Here is a 22,184-nt window from a genome sequence, read left to right as displayed (position 1 = left end):
TGAACGTCACAAACAGTCCAAGAAACAACAGTCCAGTCATGACCAACTAAAAGAACGGGCTGTTAGAAAAGAAAAACCTTACTTTATAAATCCTGAGTACAGAGAAACTATGGATGGTATAACTGGTGAAGTGTTGAAGGTGTCTAGACCACCTGAAACTGGTTGGATGCTTTCTCCTCTGCAATTAAGTGTGAACTTTCACTCAACAAATTTGTTGCCACGCAACAGGATGTTAACCCTTTAGGGACTAATAAATAGTTGTACTGAATGACTTGAATTAGTGACCTGAACATAAACTGGAATTCCAGTTGCCTCATGACCTTTCATTGCAGCAAACTTGTCATTCAACATGTGTCATTCAATGTCTGCTGAAACCCAGCTCTTTTACGCCATCCTGTGAAAATCATTTTTAAAACCCCCCAAAAATGTGCTCATGTATTAGGTGTAACTCAGCGCAAACAGACAAAACACGGTACTACACATCCTTCTCCTACCACCGACAAGAGAAAGGGTTTTCCCCCTTTTCTTATCTTCAGGAGAATCTTCAAAGCTTCTGGCGCAGCATGGGGTCAGAGGGTAGACCAAAATGGTCTCACCAGGGCCGGCCCAAGCCTTTATGGGGCCTTAAGCAGAATTGATTTGGGGGCCCTTCGGTGACACTGTATATATATAATAAATATCATTTTTATTAAGCTGTCATTTCATGTGCTCTTGGGGGCCCTCTGGTGGCCACAAGGGCCCTAAGTAGCCGCTTAGTACCCTTACGCCTTGGGCCGGCCCTGGGTCTTACAGTACGTTCAGTACAGTTATTTGTGTAATTGCATACATTTGTATGTTTTATTAGAAACCTAAACATGTGTTTTCTGAAGTGCTCTCACTCACCCTTTCTGTCTAAGTATGTTTAGGTGGAAAGGGTTATTTCTCATCATTCAGTATCTCTCAGCTTTATTTGACAAGTCCTATAATGGTTTGATATTAGGTCTTCACACACAAACACACATAAGGTTACACTAGTAATACTGTATACAATATATGTTCTGTATATTGTTATGAGACATTAAGGTTTCCCAATACATTTCTCCATTAATTGTATTTATGTATGTCATTAAATCAACGTGGTAGTACTACACTTTTGCTTTTGGCATCAAAAGCTTTCTACTATCCTGAATGAGGCCACCGGAATCAATCATTTACTAGTTTTCTTCTAAAAAACACAAATTCTGTTTTTCTTCATTTCAAATGAGAGTACATACAGCAGACACTGTATAAATTCATAATTTGCCCAAAATGTAATTGGACCTCTTCAACTACAAATTTAGGCAAGAAGGAGAGGGGAACAGTAGGAGAGAGAGACAAATATGACAGTACACATTACTCTGAATATACAGTAAAAAATTTATAAGGATAACATACCTTAGGAATGGATGGAAGGGTTATCCAAATAGCTTTATTAAATCAAAAGAGTAAATGTTTCAGTAAAACACCTTCAAGGGAACTAGGGAGTCACCTCTTGTCTTCATATTAAAAATAGCTATCAAATGTTCATCATGAAACACACACAGACCAACTGTAAACGGTAAATCAAAGCATCACCTGTAAGATTTCTAATTCTATGAAAAAGTTACAATTTATTCTGTAAACAAAAGTCATGTTTTAACATTCAAAATCCTCATCATATTCTGTTGGACATGATCCTGGTATTTAGTTTTCTGAAGAATGACCTGGTTTTGGACAGATTGTATTTCTTCTTGCTGTCCTTACTTTTCTTGTGGTAGACTCTGTCCCAGTTGTCTTCATCAACGTCCCCCACCCAGGGTCCCCACGCCCCCCCGTTCAGGTCCGGGTTGGCCCTCGGGTCCTCGGCGGGATACCGCACCGGCACCGTGGTGCGGTTATAGAACGCTAACCTGGCTAGCAGCTCTTTGACCACATCTGGTCGCTTCTCAGCCTGGTCGTAGCGTTCGTAGGGATCGCCTGAGATGTTGAACAGCCAGACGGACTTCTGCGGCTGGATGTGACGCTCCAGGTTCCACCAGCCACCAGGGAATCCCGGGAGCGTCTGCGGGGGCGTCCAGTCTCCGTAGCCAGGGTCTCCTGTCAGGAGCTTCCAGTCTCCTGCCCGGATGGAGGCCTGCACCGCCGTGTTCCAGATCCCAAAGCCTCCCTGCCAGGAGCCGCTGCGTGCCAGGTTGTACAGGGGGTCAATGTTGTGGAGGATCTCCTGCCGGGGCGACTCCTTCCCCTCGCTAATCGCCCCCCACATGTCGTAACCGTCCAGCCCATCCGACAGGGACACGTTGCCTCCAGCCAGACCCACCAGGGTGGGGTACCAGTCAGTGATGTGAACCAGCGCCTTGCTCACCTTCCTCTTTCTCCTCAACAAGGGGCTGTGGACGAACCCCAGTCCCCTCACTCCGCCCTCCCAGTAGGTGCCTTTTCGGCCCCTCAGCGGCCAGTTGCTACCTCCTGACAACGGCTGGCCGCCGTTGTCAGTGGAAAAAATGATAACGCTGTTCTGGTAGTAGCCGTACTTGCGCAGGGCGTAGGTCACGTTACGCACCGCCTCATCCACGGCCGACACCATGGCTGCGTACTTCCTGCGCGACACGTTGCCTAGCGACCGGTAGGGATAGATGTACTCCCGTGGAGACTGCAGGGGGGTGTGGACCGCCTGGAAGGACAGGAAGATGAAGAGCGGCTGGGCCTGGGGGTCGTGGGACGCCAGGATCTTCCTCACCCTCTGGGTGTACAGGTGGGTGGAGTACTTTCCCCCTTGTCCCCACGCCACCGTCTCGCCCTCGTGGAGGTCGAAGCCGCACACTCCTGGGCCGTCGCAGGAGGCGTAGGTGTAGTAGTCGACGCTGCCCGTCAGCGAGCCAAAGTACGTGTCGAAGCCGCGACGAGTGGGCAGGCACTCTTTCTTGTAGAAGCCCAGGTGCCACTTGCCCACCATGTGTGTGGCGTAACCAGCCTCCTGGAGCCTGTGGGGCAGGGTGACCTGGTCCAGAGGCAGGCAGTTGGGCTGCCGGGGCCGGATGATAGAGTGCTGGAGGCCAGTGTGGATCTGGTACCTAGGGACAGTAAGCCAACAAGCTGTGGTGGATGTAGTAACTGAAGAATGTCATTGTTGGCAAAAAAGCAATACTAACTATATTTTTGGTAAATGAGTAAAAGTCTGTCCCAAAGAAAGCAGTAGACTCTTTTTTTCTAAGGAGAAAATTCCATTTGATTAACAAAAGATTAAACATAAAAAATGGAGCCTATATTTAGCCTACATTATTGGAGTCAAACTTAATGTAGACTTGTCAAACAAATATGCAACTTGTGAACAACCTAAGTCCTTGTAATTGACCAGTAATGTGGGTGGGTAACAAGCGGAATCCCAGTCTGACAAACAGTAGCGGTTTTTGGAACAGGCGAACCAGGCAGCCGCCCGGGGCGGCATGAACGGGGGGCGGCAATTTCCCAAGTGCATCAAGTGCATCAAATTACGTAAATGAATCCTCCAGCTATCCTTGAGATTTAAACACACTACCAGCAGAGGACGCCAACAACGACACGTCAATTGCCCGCGTTTTGGTTTGCGCCCCGGTAAGGGGGGGGGGGCAGGTTTGCGTCCCCGGGGGAAGGGTGCAAACTGTGCCTCTTGCACCGGGGCGCCAAATGTGCCAGGACCGCCACTCTTGACAAATGTAAAATTATATATTCATAATTAATCATATGAATCAAGTATCCTGTGGTAAGATGCACATATACCTGCCAGTGATTAGCTGACTGCGGGAAGGAGTACAGATGGGTTGGATGTAATAATTCTCCAGCTTCACTCCATCTGCGGCAAGCTTGTCCAGTGTTGGCGTCCTTATGTCAGAGCCGTGGTAACCGATGTCGTTGAAACCCTGGTCATCCGTCATTATAAAGATGATATGTGGTGGCTGTGGTACCGGTAACTGGTCTCCAAAGTTCGGTACGGGCTCGTTCTCGACTTGATTTGGGCTCACCCAGTCCCACGACAGGTAACCGAGGCTGAGCAAACTGACCACGGAGAATCCTGTTAAAGCTGACGCTGCCATTGTTGCGCGCGGTTGAATGTTCACCTATAACATACCCATGGGAAAATATATTAGCCTACTATTGTACTACGCGGTGTCTTCGTAAATGATGAAAGCATGACGCAAATGTATTTCCACTGTCAACTAGGTACGTTATGTTGTGTGACATCAGAGGTCCATCGACTGCACTGGTGTGTCCAGCTCTTCTCGCGCATGTAATGATGCTTGGTTATCACGCGCGCAACTACCTCCTTAATTTGCTTACGTGGGTAGAATGTTTCAACTCTTTAGAAAGCGTTTCTCTTTCCCCAGTGGTCGTATTAACCCCGCCCGATTGACTTGCACTGGCTCATTGAAACAGGAACCCCATAACTCCCCTCATATGCTGTATATAGCCTACCACAGTCTCTCTTTGTCATATAAACAGACACACACGCCTACTAATTCTGGCATACATTTGCTCAGTGGAATTGAAGTCATGGGCTCCATTAATCGCAGATCCCTACAAGGGGCCACATGGGTTTGCAGTTAATATTGTGTTCTACTATATGTCTTCTATATGTTCAACTACTTGCATTGCTGTTTCTGTTCAGACACATGTTCTAAACTGTATTATAGAATGTGCCTCTATAGAAAATGCATTAAGACTGGTATTCTCTAAGGATGATACTGACTTTGTTACCAGGACTGCAAGTCAGAGGGCCTAACATATAAAAACATTTCTTGTGTGTGTGTGTGTGGGGGGGGGGGGGGGGTTTCAAGGGGCAGTTAGGGGGCCTCTTGTAGGCACAATCAGAGACAGTGTTCTGAGCTCTGGGTTCACAGACACTCTTTCTTTCTTCCTGCTTTTTAGGGAGAGTTGCCTTCAGGTCTGAGGGGGACCAGAGTCTAAGACACCGGCCTCACACACATGCACTCATGATAACATCTACTAGCTGGCCACCGTCAAAGAGCCACTCGACCAGGCAGGAAATCACCTTGACTGAGTCTCTAGTGATCCTGTATGTGTAAAAGGATTTTAGCCTACGGCTTTTTGGCAACATTTCAGATTTCCTCTTGATTGACTGAAATGGGAACAGCAGCCTAGTACTGAAACAACAACATTAAACGGTATTGAAAAGGGAAATAAAAAAGAACACTTTACCGTGAAGGTTTTAAACAGTTTTAGGCAAAACTGTAGTCACTGGGAAAAAGGCAACAGCAAATGTATAATTTGGGTGGTGAAGTGAACCTTTTTTGGCTATAAAAGAGCAGAACTGGCAGATGGTGATTGTAGTTCTTGGGAAAAAGTTAGGGCAGACATGTGGGAATGTAAGGACCTCCTCGAAGGGCACACGGCTTGTTAGGTTTACTCTGTAGCCAAGGTGTGCTGTGCTAGTCATTCATGAGCGTCGCAGTGGAAGGCAGGTCACGGCGGGAGAAAGAGGGAGGAAAGGGGGTGAGCTGCACCTGGGGTTTACGCTTCCCATGTTTGTTGACTTAGGGTTACTGAGCTTTTTTCAAGTGAGGGGATCAGGGCCCTGGATAGAGATGTGTCATCGCAAAAGCCACACCAACACCACCAGGCATAGCACAGATCCTGTACTAAATAAATTTGCAAATAAGAACTCAGCATATAAACCATCAGAGAGACATTGGAGTCATTTTCATGCCATCAATGTGTGAGACTGTTTCTCCAGGGAATCTTATTGGTGGATGTCTGTATTGGTAGTGACTGCAGTCCTATCTCTGATATGCCAGGGGAATAAAATAAATAACTGAACAAATAAAGTATAATATGATCAATATTCTGTTTCAGTGGCACTCATTTATTGTCAGTTAGTCAGTTCTTTTGAGATGTCTTCTATATTTGGGACACCAACTGTCTGCTTAATGATTGTAAGTTTGGAACATAACTAACTTTACAATACTCCCATAAGGCAACCTTACAAGCCCCAAACAGCAACACAAATACAGTATACTTTTTAAATACATTTGTACGTTTACATTTGATGTTGACACAATGTCAAAATGAGGGTCGCTTTATAAGAACTGTAAATGCCAGTGCCAGGATTTATAATTCACTAAGTGTGGGGTGAAAAGATCAAGGTTTCGGACTCATTTACAGGTGAGGCACTGGAAACAACGATACTCCATGTCAGGTAGTGTACTACTAAATCACATTCTCAGACCCTTTTAATGTGTTGAAGGATACACAACCCAGTGACCTAGTCATTGGCACACAGGGTTAAGAGGATGCACAGAAGTCAGAGCCCAGTTTGCTATGCAGCAAACACATAATACATTCGGCAACTCGGCTTTGGTTTCATTTGGCTATGCCTGAATTAGATAGTCCTGTTTAATATATTTCCGTAGGATATTGTGACACCTGGTAATCAATAAAAACATCGAAACATTTTTTAATTGTTACCGATGTTCTTTTTCAACATTGAGCACATTATTGTTTGTTTGTCAAACAATGTCATCTGTGTCTTAGTCAAAAATAACAAGTGTAGTTACAACTCTTTACAATATCCTTTACAACTTAATAATTAGGCCTACTTTTTAATCAAATACTTCATATTTCCCCATGACAACTTATTCACTGAAAGACAATGTAAAAACAGGGTACCCTGCGTTCGGCAACCTGACAGAAAGGCCAAACCAAAATAATTAAAACAAAATGTTTCCAAAGAACATACGGCAGTGGGCTCAGGACAATATAGAAAACAAAATAAAATATATAAATATCCATTCACAATAATCTCTGGCTGATTCTTAAATGTACAGTTTGACTAACAAAACTTTTCCAGACATTTCCAGAATACAGACTCTAAACAACGGTTTCACCAGGGAGCGCACAACTGCATACACTTGTCTTGCTAACACATGGAAACACTGGCGTTAGTCGCTATATCCATCGAGATCATAGACGTTTTCTATTTAGGCCTACTTTTGAACTGACGGAAATGTATATTCCGGTCAGATAAAAACGTTAGGGCATATTATTCTATCTGAGTTAGTCTGACTGACAACAAATATTTTGTCAGTTAAATGTACTTTAAAAGTATATGCCGATCTAACACAAACTATTAGCATCCTACGCAAAAAAAAATATTTCTGTACGTTTCTGGACTTCTCTGAACTTCCTCCGAGTGCCACAGCAATAATGAGATGAAACAGCAGTTCAGTTGTGAGACGTGCTGCTGCTTCTGTGCTGGTCAGCACCAGATGTAGAGTTTGGCGCAGGAAGAGGTTCTGTTATTGAATATGGTTGGTGTGCGTCTCACCTTGAACACTACCTCCTTTCTAATCGACGCACGCCTTCCAGTAAACCTGCATGTTCTCACTCCCTTTTTTTTTCTTTTACCATCCTCCCTCCACCGCCCCTCTCTCTAATTTACTCTGTCTAGTTCCTCTCCTCCTACCTTTCTTGCACTTTCTTTTTTTCTTCTTTTTTTTCTTCCTGAGAAATTGCAGGAAAGCAGTTTGATCTGTTTTTTTCAGGGGAGGAAAATTGGGTTTTGATGTAGAATGGAAGTGAGAATGGAAGCCTTTCTATTCGCTCATCACCACTTGTAGACCACCTATACCCTTACATGATGGGCTACACTACAGGCACCTGAATTCAAATGGCTGCCACAATCCACAAAAGAATGTTCACAAGACAACGTCATAGGGTCAAGGCAAGTCTGCAGGGAGTGAACCTATCCTATATCTCTCAAATGTTATTTTTTATCCAGGACACGATCATCTTTTATAAAAACTGATTTAATTACTTTTAGAATTGGAAATTTGGAACTGGCCAAGCCAGTCACTTTATCTGAATCCTATTGAGTATGCCTTAGGGGTACTTGCTTTCGAAACATGCAGGAGCTGAAGAAACAGCAGCAAAACACCACCTGGTGATGTCGTTGCAGACTTCAAGTAAGTAGAGTAGAAAGTAGTGAGTAGAAATAAAAGGTGCCATAATTCAATTTTGAAACCAAAATATACACTAAAACAGTGGACTACAGAGAAAAATAAAATAAAAACATTATGGAGTGTAATAACGTGATGTTATATACTGTATGTAATGCATATTACTGTAATCTGTATTGAGAGATATTGTGACTCAAATCATCTAGAGACTGTCCCCTAGTGGGGGACATGTTGGATGTTCAGAAGGTCAATTTTCATCTGGCAGTTAATAATTTCCCGATCATGGCCAATACATGGCATATCCAAATACTGCTGAAATTTCCAAGGGTAATTTTTGCTACTTTCTACATAATGACAGATTCTGACATATTAGTGACAAGAAACCAATTGTGGTTTAAGCTGCAGTTAATTATAGAATAGAGATCACTGGTGCACACATGTCAGAGGCTGTCTTTGAGGAGTGTAGAAGGTGTGTTTATTTTCTGTGAAATATTCAGACCAGCCATTAACAAGGCTGGTCTGAATAAACAGCTGACCCTGCTGCCTGTTTCTTAGGAACCCAGCCCCTGGAAAGGAAAGTTTCCCTGGGTAAAAAAATGAAGGTGCAGTACAGTAGATGATGACCAGTAAAAATGAACAGAGGAAGTATTCTATTTCTAATTTTGCAACATTTTATTTTACCATTAAACTTTGGTGGCCCCTTCCATCAAAACCCTGAGAGTTGGAGTTGAGTCTGCTGTTACGTAAAATTTGCGCCAGAGTGTGTGTGTGTGGGTGTGAGTGTGTGTGTGTGCAAAATCTTGTCCCGGAAGGTGTAAAATCAAGCTTGGTAAGACCAACTCACTAAAACCCACTAAGTTCTGGTGTTGAGTCAGTGCTTTCCTTTCCTGGTTTGACTCTTGTGAAAGGGGTTCTTTCAGCCACATGCTTCTGGTGACCTTCTCCTTACCTGACAATCTCCCCCAGGTTGACCCCAGGAAACCACCCCACCACCTCCTCTGGCTCTCACATTCACTTCCAGGTGGTCTGTTCCGACTAACCCTCTTTAAAGACTTCACCACATAAGCACCCAAATCTTTTATACCAACCCCGAGGCATCATAGTTCCAGAACTTTTACTCTCCTTCCAACCTTAACCAAACATATCTGCCTGTTAAACCGCAACGGCAAAATAGTTATTTTTGTCTGTTTGATTTGTAACTGGATCAAGACTTTTTCGTCCTTGTGTCTTCAGGATGTTGATCCTGCTACGATGCTGAGAACTGCTGATGAGGCTGTTCCAAAAACGCATTAGAAAGCATTAAAAAATTTCAATTCATCACATAGCAGATGAAAGAAGTAGCGGATGAAACTCAAATACATCTCAAGTGAGAGACAGGTGAGGTTTCAGCAGAGATAGAAGCTTAGAATTCATTCCATTGCCCCCCCCCCCTCCTCCTCCTCGCCGCTCACACACACATTTGAAATCAACCCTCAACTTCTTTTACTGCGGCTGATTGTGTGAAATGACTGACATAAAGAATGAACTGTTAACCAGAGAAAAAACACAAGAATCTCTGTTGTGTCAGAACAATAAGGTTAAATCAATGCATGAGAAAACTGAGGATGGTTTTTGGACACATGTGAGGTAAAGTTTTAAACAGAAAATATTGTGTTTAAATTTTTTTTGTGGTGTTCAGATATCTTGTTCCATAAGTACATAACTAAATAGGGAGGGTCTTTTTACACTCTCCCGGATTATATAGACATCGTCTGTTCACATAGGTTTGTTTTCATGCTCTTAACCAGGAAGCGTGATTGGGGCTTTTATTTTTGTTGCTTCCCTCAACGCAAAGCATTTCATACAGGGAAGGCCTTACAAAGAGAAAGGAGCTTTGTATGGGTGGACTTTGTATGGGTGGGCTCAGCTCTCATTTCCAGCCTGCTTTTTCAAAAACGAACTGAAAATAAATCAATAAATGGTTTTGACTCGTTTCAAAATATGAATGAATATTCATAATGTTATAATATGAATATATATATATATATATATATATATATATATATATATACATATACTTTTTGTTTACATTTATAACTGACACATTTACGGAGGTTAAGAGAATACAAGGCAGAATCAAGGACAAGTGAGTTTGCAGGGTGTTTCTCACACTACAGATCCCACAATGCCTCCGTATCTTGAACGGAACGATGAGTATAGGTCAAAGTTGAAAGTGTAACATGCGCGATGTAGGAATTGGAAGGAACTTATGCTACAGTGGGCAGTTTAGATTGTTTGTACGATACGTTTAATTGTTTTGTGTTGCATTAGTGGAAGACCATGTCTTCAAAAGAAAAGCATGCGTCCAAACACGATTTGATCCACTTGATCTATCGGCATTTGAAGGAGAACGGTTTCCAGAAGGCGGCAGAGAAGCTCCGAAAGCATGTTCCACAGGTCAAGAGAGCCAACTTCTTATAGCGCCCCTCTTGCAGACTAACTGGTTGTTTCGGGTCTGTGAATGCAATGCAGTTGACAATTCTTTATCTAATACCTCCTTTGGAAGACTTAGCGTAAGACGTCTGTTTAGAATGAATGGGATTCGATGCACGCAATGCTGCGCACAAATGAGTTTCATTTTTACATTATTGAAAGTTACTGATATCAGTGACTGGACTGCACGTTGTTGTTACATAGTAATGCAGTATGCTGCCTACCTACGGTATTTTCTACTTGCATTTATGTGGACAATTTGGCATGCGATGCAGAAGCGTATGATGCAAATTTAACATTGTAATTCTGATCCTCTGTCTGAATGTTCAATAGGGAGAGACAGCAGCATTGTCCAGCTCACTTTTGGACATGTACAACAAATGGTCTGGGGAGTGAGTATAAGATTTGTTTCGTTGTTCTAGTTTTTTACATTGTTGTGTGACTCGCAACACTGACAGTGTTGTATTTTTGCTGTTGTCCTTCTCAGTGTATCTGAGGATGCAAAGACCTGCAGAGTAGCAGATTCTTCAGAGCTGCCAAAAGAGCGTCAAGCTGACCCGGATAGCAGCACAGAGACCTCTGACTCGGAGGATGAGACGACACCTGTCAAAGGTAGCAAAGTTTCATCTTCTGCCACATTGCCAGTGGATCTCAGCCCTGGTCCTCAGGTACCTCCGGTTCTGCATGTTTGGAATGTTTCCCTGCTCCAACACACCTCATTCAAATGAATGGGTAGTTATCTAGCTCAGCAGAAGACTGGTAACAACTTCTTCATTGGAATCAGATGTGTTGGATCAGGGAAGCATTTAAAACATGCAGGACTGGACCGGAGGACCAGGATTGAGAACCATTGTACTAGTCTTTGTGCTTCCTAATGGAAATTAGTGACAAATGGATAGAAAAACAATACAGAATAATGTATTGTGTACACTGAATGCATCGACAGACAATTGTTTTTAACATTGTTTTGACCACTCTGATGACATCATTATGATAATTTCATATCTCTATGATCTTTCCTCACTGACCTGCGTAGAATTGGTAATCCTGTATCCCGCTTGGAGATGGTTGATGTCTTATAACTTTATTCAGCCCCAGACAAGACTAAGCCTCCGATCGCCAGCCCTGCCAAGTTCCCTGCAGCCAACCATGTGCCAGCTTCCAAGGTCAAGGCAGGGTCAAAGATCACTCCACCAACCCCGGGCAAGAAACAGCCGGAAGGTTCTGACAGTGAGTCCACCACCAGCAGCTCAGAGGAAGAAGAAGCAAGTCAGAGTCTACTGCCACAGGTGAAGCACGAGGAAGGGTGGAGATGCATACGCTGATGCTGTTACACACACGATAGTGCCGTTTCTTGCAATAATATTAACATGAGTTTATTATTAGACGGATGGTTAGACTGAAAATACTTAAATAATCGGTTTCTTCTGCAGACTCCTGTCACTCCTAACAACAAGTCAGCTCCTAAGCTGTCCTCAGCTAGGCCCCTGGTAGCCCCCTCCTCCACCCCCTCTTCCACCACAGCCAAGCCCTCCGCTGCGGACGACACATCCTCAGACAGTGAGGATGAGGGTCCGGCTACGGTGAGTTATCTTGTTAGTTACACTTGTTTGTGAACTAATACTGGGTGTTCCAAACACAAGTTTATTGATTTCTAGTTTATTAGTTGGTTGTTGTAGATGGCTGAAGACTGTCGAGAAATGTCAAAACTAGGGGGATATCAAAACAGAACAATTGTATTTTTATTAATCTCATAAGATCCTTAACAGAAAGAACTGTTTTTGTTTTTGTTCGTTAAATGTTTTTAAAAGCCCTCAACAGCAAAACCAGCCAATGAGTCAATTCTTGCAGCCGCAGCTACTACCAAGGCCAAGGAGTCAGCCACTTCCGCTCCCAGTATCCCACTATCAGCCGGTAAAGAGCCCCAGACTGCCGTAGACAGTGACACCGCTATGTGTTCATCTGATAGTGCAGAGGAGAGTCCAAAATCACCCTCTACACCGACAACCACTAAAGCTGTGGCCATACTTACCCCAGCTAAACCAACCCCAAGAAAAGGAACCGCCATAGCAACCACACCAGCTAAACCAACCCCAAATTCTAAGACTAGCAAAGTCTCCAGTGAATCAAGTAGCGAATCCGCATCATCAGATAGTGAGGATGAGAGTGTGGAATTACCCCCCCCACCCAAAACAGCATCGGTGACAGCGACCACTAAAGCTGTGGCCATAACTACCCCAGCTAAACCAACCCCAAGAAAAGGAACCGCCATAGCAACCACACCAGCTAAACCAACTCCAAGTAAAGTTGTATTAACAACTAAGACTAGCAAAGTCTCCGGTGAATCAAGTAGCGAATCCGCATCATCAGATAGTGAGGATGAGAGTGTGGAATTACCCCCCCCACCCAAAACAGCATCGGTGACAGCGACCACTAAAGCTGTGGCCATAACTACCCCAGCTAAACCAACCCCAAGAAAAGGAACCGCCATAGCAACCACACCAGCTAAACCAACTCCAAGTAAAGTTGTATTAACAACTAAGACTAGCAAAGTCTCCGGTGAATCAAGTAGCGAATCCGCATCATCAGATAGTGAGGATGAGAGTGTGGAATTACCCCCCCCACCCAAAACAGCATCGGTGACAGCGACCACTAAAGCTGTGGCCATACCTACCCCAGCTAAACCAACCCCAAGCAAAGGAACCGCCATAGCAACCACACCAACTAAACCAACCCCAAGTAAAGTTGTATCAACAACTTCTAAGACTAGCAAAGACTCCAGTGAATCAAGTAGCGAATCCGCATCATCAGATAGTGAGGATGAGAGTGTGGAATTACCCCCTCCACCCAAAACAGCATCGGTGACAGCGACCACTAAAGCTGTGGCCATAACTACCCCAGCTAAACCAACCCCAAGAAAAGGAACCGCCATAGCAACCACACCAGCTAAACCAACCCCTAGTAAAGTTGTATCAACAACTAAGACTAGCAAAGACTCCAGTGAATCAAGTAGCGAATCCGCATCATCAGATAGTGAGGATGAGAGTGTGGAATTACCCCCTCCACCCAAAACAGCATCGGTGACAGCGACCACTAAAGCTGTGGCCATACCTACCCCAGCTAAACCAACCCCAAGCAAGGGAACCGCCATAGCAACCACACCAGCTAAACCAACCCCAAGTAAAGTTGTATCCACAACTTCCACCACTAGTGAAGATTCCAGTAGTGATTCATCATCATCCGACAGTGAGGAGGAAAGTCCTGCTGTGGTAAGTTTATTAGAGCTTGGCCTAATATATATGCCAGCTAAACAATCTTTCTCTCCCACACTGACAACTAATTGAACGTGACACTTTACATACATATTCTAAACATATGTTTATTCTCATATTCTTTACATAAAAATGACTAAATGTAAATATTCATCCTCATACCAATGCAGGCAGCTACACCAGTGGCACCAACCAGTCTGCCAGCATCAGAGGTCAGAGCAAAACTTAAGTCAACCAAGGCAAAGCTGACTAGCACGGCTCCGCCCAAGTCTACTACTCCAGCAGGGGATGAGTCCAGCAGTGGTAGCCACCCGAAAGAAGCTCCTGAGAAGCAGGCAGAGGTTCAACTCGGAGTTTCAACCAAGAAGGCCAAGCATGGAGCTGAGAAAACCGCTCCCAAAGTAAGCTTCAAATCAGGAGGATCCAGGTGTTTGACAGTGGGTGGCGTTTGCTAGTTAGTTACAGAGGTTGATTTACTTTTATTCCCTATATTGTCATTGTATCATTACAATCGGTGTTAAACTTCAATTTTTTCCATCTTTTCTCCAAAGCCCTCAGCTCCACCCACCAAAAGGAAAAAACCTGCAGACAAACCATTGGACACACCAGCCAAGACCAAGAAGACGACACCTCAGGCCCAGATCCCTGCTCCTTCCTCCTCTCCTCCTCCTCCTCCAGCCAGTGATGACTCAGACAGCAGTCTGGACGTGGAGATGTGGAAGAAACGGATCCTTGAACTGTCAGGTACAGGGTTTGTGTGTACAGTTTGTGTATGATAAAGATCAAAGTGCCCTGAGTTGAGAGTCAATTGACATCCAAACAAATGAATACATAATGGGGTACTCCAGGGGCTTGAGATTTATAATAAGTATTTTTTTTAATCTCAAATCTGTCCCCCCTACCCTCACACTTTTTAATAAGAAAATTGTATTGAACAGCTGCGTCCTCGAGTCATTTATATAAGCTTTCTTACACACATTTGAAAACAAACCTATGGTGTACTCATTGAGAAGGTTAATTGGGGAGACTTTGGAAAGAGTTTGTCAATACAGTTTTAACTGGTGCTGATTTTGTTCACAGACACTGACCTCGCCAAGATGGACGCCATGAGTAGTCTGAACCCTCCACCTGCTCCCGTCAAAACCCCGAAGAAAGCAAGAGCACCAAGGAAACCCAGGACGGAAGCCACACAGAAGAAGGAGACCATTCCTAAAAAGGGCAAAGCTACACCTATTAAGAATGTAGAGGTTGAGGGGAATGTCAAAACCAAAAAGACCAGTAAAGTTAAGTCCGTACAGACAAATAAGGCCCCATCTGACAGCCCTGTGACTACAACTCCACCCGAAACACCCAGCAATAAGCCTGCAGAGTCCACCCTTGTACCCACCCCAAAACCTGATGCGGTCAAGAAAAGGAAAAGGAAAGCCAGTGAAGCTAAAGCAGATGAGAATCCTACAGAGCCCAAGAGGAAAAAGAAGAGACACAGAGAAGAAAACACGGAGAAGTTGGTTGAGGTGAGTGAAGAAACGGGGAAGAAAAAAGAGAAGATAAAAGATAAGGACAGAAAGAAGGAAACACAGAAAGGAAAACAAGCCCCAAACGTAAATGAGAAAATCAGTGAGCCTGAAGAACAGAAGGAACCAGAGAAAAAGAAAAAGGTGCCCAAGACAAAGAAAGAATCCATAAACAAAGTCATCGAGGACACCAAGAAGCCCAAAAAGGAAAAATCTGAAAAGACTACGACAGAAAACAACACGCATATAACTGAGGAGGAGGAGAAGAAGAAGAAGAAAAAGAAGAAAAAAGAGAAGACGAAGGAGAAGGATGGGCCTCAAGAGATTGAAGCTGACCAAGAATCCCTACCTCTGTCTACCCTTGTGACGCCTCCAACAGAGAAGAAGAAAAGTAAGTGTCTCCTCCTCTCATTCAATATGTTTTTATATGATTGTGTTTATTTTATGTGATGTTGTTCACTGTGTTTCAATAAGCAGGTGTTGCATTCCAAACTTAAACTCCGAAGCTTGCGCTGAACTCACTGATCACTTTACTGGGAACAGTGTGCCAGAAACACAGGATTGATGACATCTGTAGCATTGTTTAATTGCACTGCGTCCTCTTCTCATTTGGCTGCACTAAATGGTTATTTTGGTATTAATGTTTTCAGAGAAAAGCAAGGTGAACCTGCCAGAGATTCCAATGATATCTGTCAACCCGGGCCCAGACTCAGCCCCCGCAGAAAACCCTCCAGCGACAGCAGAGACCACACCCAAAAAAAAGGTGATGACATTATCATCGCCATCATTATCATTGCCATTAAAAAAACGTTAGTTCAACCACTTCTTTCCTTTTTCGGTGGTGTCTAGAAAAAGTGTATCTGTTTTGAAGAAAAAACATTTTTTGAATGTAGTTTTCCCTTCCTTTCAGAAAAGAAAATCATCCAAGAGCACATGAGGACGATGAAGAAAGAATATTTATGACAAATAGAAAGATACAAAGGGAACATGGTCCCGTTAGTTAGCTGGGCTGATGTAAAAAGTCTTCCTCACTGGTATACGGCACAGGTTTAAAAGTGATCAACTTTACTGTATTTTAAAGACATGTCTCTGGAAAAAAAATTACATTGAATACTGAAACTGTTCTATGAACATACTTTTACCAGTCCATTTTTTATTAGATTTTTTATAGTAGACTTGTATAGTCTTGAACGGTATTTCAGTGGAAGATTGTCGACAGTTTCATGTGCTGCTACAGACAGTTTTATATTTCTCATGTTAATCCTTTGTCAATGCTCTTATAATGGCATGAATGTGTGTGAAAATGATACAAAATGTAAAGAAAATGAAATGCAATTTATGAAGAGTGAAGACCCTCCAAACGTTATTGTAAGTGGTGGTTTGATGCATGAGATTCACAGATAGTTAGATGCTCACTTGAACTGGATTGTTCTATAGTGATCTACAATTCTTTGTATGAATGTATTGCATATCATATCTGCAATGAGCATAAGTAATTATCAATTTGTTTTTAACAAAATAATGGCAATCATTATGGATTTGTCCCCCCTTTTTATGTTTAAAAAAATAACTGATATGCATGGTATATATTTTTTTTTACAGAATTAAAAAGGCATTTGTACAAACTCGTATTTGAATGTTTGTGGTTGGTATTCTGAAGTTGTTTCTAAGACGTTTGTCTGACGACAGTTGGCGCTACAGACATATAGTCTCAACACAATTCCTTTGCCTTCCAGAGAAGAAGAGCATCATGTCAACAGCAGCAAGCATGCTAAATTCGGTTACTAGTTAGCAGTTTTTTCTCACTTTAAATAAATAACGTTTCCGACAGATAACAATGTGGAGGTTAAATACGGTGAGACACAAGGCGGGTCGCAGGGGCTGCAGCTTGGAAGAGTTGAAATTCAAGAGGCGAGATCATGAGAAAGGTGAGCTAACAAGCCAATAACTGGGCTCTCCATCGCCTTGGCGGTGATGGTGGTACGTAGACTAAAAGTTGAATATTGTAAGAACTGGTTGTAGCCTTTTAATTTTAATATGCATTGAGTGTACGGAAATTGACATATACACAGAACTTCGTAGCGAAGTTTGACTTAACTCGAGCCTATCGTAGTCCAGAAATCTAATTGACAAAGGTCAGTAGAGTTCGTTATTTACTGTGAACTTCAATCTGTCTGGAGAACTGCGACAGGCCCGGAAAGACAGACAGCTGGTCAGTAAGAGACTCCTGCTGAATGAAGATGATGAAGTGGACAGCGGCATGGACATACAGTCCAGTGATCAGGTGTGACCCTGGTTATCTTTCTTCACAGATGCTATTTATATAAGGAACATTATATGAATAGACAAATGGACAAATAACTCCAGTTTAAGTATGAATCAGTTGCTGATCTATGTACATCTATCAAAGGATACATTTTATTTCTGTGTGTCAGGTGGTGGAGTTGTTCCTGAAGGTTCTGAATGGTGGGGAGGAGAGAGGGGATCACCTAAGCGCTCTGAGGAAAGCCCTGCGGAATCCCTCGACGCACCTCCTCCTCATCAAGTATGACGGCTTTGTATTCTGAAAATGGCCGCCAGGTCTTGTCAGGATGTCTGCTGTGGATAACAATGTCCTCTCTGCCTGTGTGTGCGCCTTCAGGCAGGAGAACAGCATGCATGTGTTGGTGGGGCTCCTCAGTGGCTCCAACGCCCAGTGTCGTCTGGAGGCTGTGAGGTGTCTCCATGAGCTGTCCCACTCTCCCCACCCTAGTGTGGGACCTGCATGTCTGCCTGCTACACCTTACCTCCTCACCTACCTGTCTGGACAGAGCGCCAAGTTCACTGTAGGCGCCAAAATACACACGGCAAGTCATGTCAACAAGCAGTCGGATATGGTATTGATATTGATCTCACTCCTGTGTGTATGTCTCTGCGTGTGTTTGTGTGTTTGCTTGCACACCCCTCCACAGGAGCTTTGCCTGTACACTTTAGGTAACCTTTGTCCAGACAGTGACGCTATTGTAGAAAAGCTCCTAGCCCAAGGTCTCATCCCTGCACTGGCAAACTGTATCCAGGTAGGAACAATACATATACCTATGCATAACTTTTTGTTGTGTGCTGTTAATAGACTGCCACATTTCCTAATGGGGTGCTTGCTGTATGTTTATACGATGTGTACATTATGTGTGTGTGTCCAGATCCAGAGGTCCAGCCTAGCCGTGGTAGAAGCAGTGGGGTTTACGCTCTCACAACTCCTCCAAGCCAAACATGCTGCAGAGAAGATTTCCCCGTAAGTTGTGGACTATGTTAGCCTGGTCCTAACCAGACCCTCGTACATTTCATTTGTACAGAGGGTCTGGGACCGCTCCATTGACAAGCGTTAACTTCCTTGAAGGCGGGCACTCTGATGACGTTTAAAACTATTGGATCTGCCCAGAGACACTCTAATCTGCCATGACCAATCGCTAGCGTTCGCCTTCACCACTACTGTAACGGAGCTAGCTGCCGTAGCTGGAAAATCAAACTTTTCCTGAACCCCGTGGGGAGGAGGGCCACAACATCATGGCCACCAACAAAACTTAGCAAAGATTGTTCTTGCTCCGGCTTTTACTTTTGTATATTCGGCAGCGACTCCGCCGCCATTACTGAACTACAACTCAAAGTAGCGAACGACATCAATGTCATCGTTCTCAGGGCAGAGCCAGGGCAGAGCCAGGCTAGGACTATGTACCATACCATGAAACTCTCTAATATCTCTGATACCCTGAATTTATAGAAAGAATATCGTCTTTCTGTCTGGTTATCTTTCTGTCTGCTACTGTTGTCTCTGTCTTACTCTCTTTTCGTCCCTCCCCCTGACTTTCTGTCTCTCCATCTGTATCTCTCTATCTAGCTGTATATCTGTCTCTGTCTGTCTGTCCATACACTGGTCCATCTGTTCATACTGTAATTCCCATATGCAGGCTAGTCCTGGCCTCAGGGTTGGTTCCCCATCTCCTCTCTGTGCTGACTGTCGACCCCCAGTTCGGTCTGTCCCCTGCCATTGAGTGTGCCTGGTGCCTGCACTACCTCATTTGCAGGTGAGACCCTGTTGTTATTTGGGTTTCCAACTGTTTGGCTGAATTTTTCATAATTATGGCCACTATATATCTAAGCTATCTGTTGAGTTTAATATATTTCTTTGTGTGTCTATCTGCTCTGTTTTAAGTAATGTGGACAACGGTGCCCTGCTGGTTCAAGGGGCTCTGTCACAGTGCAGTGCCCTTCTGGTGACACTGGGGGGCGCAGTGGCTGAAGGAACTAAACAAGAGGGCATAGAGCTGGTAAAGGAAAATCTGGATCAAAACATTTAGTCTTTAACTCCACTACATATAATACAGACATTTTATCAAATGTTCTGTTTCTTCTCGTGTCACAGTTAATCTGGCCCTTGCTGCGCTGTGTGGGGAACCTGTTGTCCTCCAGACCAGTGAGGGAGCTGGAGCATCAGCTGGGAGATGCTCGTCTCCTGGCCACTCTGTGTACGTTTACTCTGGCCTTCCTGCAGACCCAGCCAGCCTTGGCCAGAGAGAGTACATGGGTCCTTAACAACATCACAGGTATGTTCACACTCTCACTGGGCTCTCAAGTCTCACGCATTTGCGGTGAGCATCACGCATTTCAACCATTTATCACGCAACACTTTGTATTTCTCACAATGAAAAGTAAGGGGTCATTTGTCCCGCTACATACAATTCATGAACGAGTCGCAGGCATACAGAATGACGTTTTCCGGTGAGTTGATGGCTGTCTCGAGTAATACAGAGTTAAATGCCACCTACCAGCCAGAAACATCACCAGCACACACACACACACACACCCCCGTCTCCTGGAATTTTGTACACAAACATTGATAGGTATGGTAATGTCGCACCAAACTCTTGATCAAACATGTCAGCCCTGATCGCTGCTCTCATGTAAACGAAAACCGGTTTTCTTTCTACCTTAGGGTGGTCATATGATTTTTTTTAACTCTTTCATTTTGTACATTGATAATCAGCACTGACATGTGAATGTATTGTTTTTTATAAAGATACACGTCTGTTCTGTCCTTCTCAAGTTCTGCTGCTGTGATTTTGTTCTTTTTCTCTCAGCTGACTCCAGTCGGTTCTGTTCAGCCCTGCTGTTTCTCAACCTGGTTCCTAGTCTCATTCAGATGTTGCCTTTCTCCCGAGGCATCAACACTATGGTCAGTCAGACCTGTAAAGACTGTCGAGGAGAAAGAGTTCAAATCCGATATACATTAAATCAATTTCATGGAGAAGCTTTTCTTCATTCAACTCTTCTTGTTGAGAGCAGGTGCTAAGGATTCTGGGTAATGTGGCCCATAAAGGAAGTGAGTACTGCATCCAGCTGGTCAAGTCAGGTCTGCTGCCAGCCCTCTGTGCCACACTCAAGATGGCCGACCAGGAAATGGTGACCCTCAGTCTAGAAGTTCTCCTCATGCTGCTAAGCAGCAGTCCACAGGTACAGCCAGTGACACACTCAAGGATAACAATATATAAATATGTATATCACACCACCAAGTTCTTAAACCACTAATAATGCTTTCCTGTCCAAATGTTTGTCCTTGTAGGTGGCAGCGGAGTTTGTGAAACAGAGTGGACAATCCTTGCTCGAGGCTATTCAGTACAACAGTGAAGGAGAGATGCGTCTGAGAGCGACATACCTCCTGGAGAACAACCTGACCCCCACTGACCCCTGAATCCCACCCTTACGAATACCTTGCATATACAATTCAGTCAAGCTCAGCAAGTACCTCAAATATACTGTTGATGATCAGTACAGAACATTCTTGCCAATTGCCATCAAGTACATATGTATGTTTAAAGTGTATTTTTATATGGTCCACCCTGTGGAATGTCTGTACAGTTATACAATAAAGTCAAATGGGTAGGGATTTATTCGTATGGCAGATTTGAATGTAATTAATGAATTTATATTGTTTGTCTTCTCATTGAAGCTCAATAACTGGTTGGTTGTCTGACTTAACAGACTCTTACACACTCCTAATTACTCACTATAAGTGTTGATAACTACAGAACTGTGAACTATTTTTGTATTTATAGTGTGCCAAGAATATGAAGTACTTTACCAAGTTCCTTTCCAATATTCAATCTTAGAAGTCAAACGAGCTGAGATAGCAGTTTCAGCTTGTGTATAGTGTACGTACCTGTGTGTTCCGTAGCATGCACCTGCAGGTACCTGATAGCATTGGGAGTGTCCACTTGACCTCGCACGCCTTACAGAAAGGCAGTAGACACAGTCCCATATAATACATGTACTGATGGGTGGCCAAAAAATGTATTTGCTCTGTGTTTTTAATGAGGATTTCAACTGCATTACACTAACTGATTTAACTGACATTTTCCATATCTTACAAGGCATTGCAAGACATTAGTTGTTTTCATGACATATGAGCCTTAAATTTCAACTTAGCCAAATCCTTTTATTACAAATGTTTCTCATTTATTCTGCGGGCTCTTTGCTGTACAATACAGGGTGGGGTGCTCGCACTAATTCACACAGAAACGCCCACAAACGCGCAAACTTGCAAGTTTGTATCAAAACGCCTCCTAGTGAATGTGGCTATTCCTCATGTGGAGCGGTAAAAAAACCAATGGTTTTTAATGTGTACCTGCTTTTCTGTCCTGCATTGGCTATAGACAAAATTCCCTGCATATCAACTGAAAACAAAGTGTTATTCACTTTAGCTAATCCGCTTGCCAAAGGCAACCACACCCAACACGATTAGTTAATTATGGGCTACTGTGTTGTCACTAAGTTAATACCCAAATTAAGTAAGCTTGACATTTATTTTTGGGAAAACTGGCCAACATAATCATTTGTTGGATAAGTAATTTTGTCGAATTGCCCATTGTCCTGCAAAATAAACAGCGTTCGTAGCTAGGAACCTGCTACTAACCCTGGAAGTTTTAAAATCGAGCGCAAGCCAA

The 22,184-nt window shown here is 43.6% G+C and overlaps 3 protein-coding genes across 4 annotated transcripts; 2 read left to right on the top strand and 1 right to left on the bottom strand.

Annotated features, from left to right (window-relative positions):
* Positions 1-1,490: 1,490 nt before the first annotated feature.
* On the bottom strand, positions 1,491-4,070 carry LOC146302762 (arylsulfatase I-like). The gene is made up of 2 exons (XM_084699169.1): positions 3,757-4,070; positions 1,491-3,071 (listed from the first exon to the last, which is right to left on the bottom strand). Exons 1-2 carry the CDS (start codon positions 4,068-4,070, stop codon positions 1,673-1,675), a joined length of 1,713 nt encoding a protein of 570 aa, XP_084555295.1. The 3' UTR covers positions 1,491-1,672.
* Positions 4,071-10,161: 6,091 nt separating this feature from the next.
* Positions 10,162-16,830, top strand: LOC146302761 (uncharacterized). The gene is made up of 11 exons (XM_084697150.1): positions 10,162-10,385; positions 10,755-10,813; positions 10,909-11,033; positions 11,514-11,710; positions 11,855-12,004; positions 12,233-13,690; positions 13,864-14,094; positions 14,245-14,437; positions 14,774-15,598; positions 15,858-15,970; positions 16,118-16,830. The coding sequence occupies exons 1-11, from the start codon at positions 10,269-10,271 to the stop codon at positions 16,142-16,144; spliced, it is 3,495 nt and encodes a 1,164-aa protein (XP_084553276.1). The 5' UTR covers positions 10,162-10,268; the 3' UTR covers positions 16,145-16,830.
* A 92-nt stretch (positions 16,831-16,922) lies between these two features.
* tmco6 (transmembrane and coiled-coil domains 6) lies at positions 16,923-21,127 on the top strand. 2 transcript variants are annotated; one of them, XM_084699168.1, is made up of 12 exons: positions 16,923-17,135; positions 17,388-17,491; positions 17,643-17,752; positions 17,849-18,032; positions 18,159-18,263; positions 18,387-18,478; positions 19,152-19,268; positions 19,397-19,511; positions 19,607-19,787; positions 20,322-20,416; positions 20,527-20,643; positions 20,804-21,127. In XM_084699168.1, exons 1-12 carry the CDS (start codon positions 17,045-17,047, stop codon positions 20,930-20,932), a joined length of 1,440 nt encoding a protein of 479 aa, XP_084555294.1. In that variant the 5' UTR covers positions 16,923-17,044; the 3' UTR covers positions 20,933-21,127. The 2 variants fall into 2 exon arrangements, with proteins under 2 accessions (XP_084555294.1, XP_084555293.1); XM_084699167.1 differs by having other exon boundaries at positions 20,527-20,694.
* Positions 21,128-22,184: the final 1,057 nt, after the last annotated feature.

This window comes from Hypomesus nipponensis, chromosome 1, assembly GCF_054491055.1.
Source record: "Hypomesus nipponensis isolate SF chromosome 1, ASM5449105v1, whole genome shotgun sequence".
In the NCBI taxonomy this organism is placed as follows: Eukaryota; Metazoa; Chordata; class Actinopteri; order Osmeriformes; family Osmeridae; genus Hypomesus; species Hypomesus nipponensis.
This window is presented reverse-complemented; position numbering and strand designations above follow the sequence as displayed.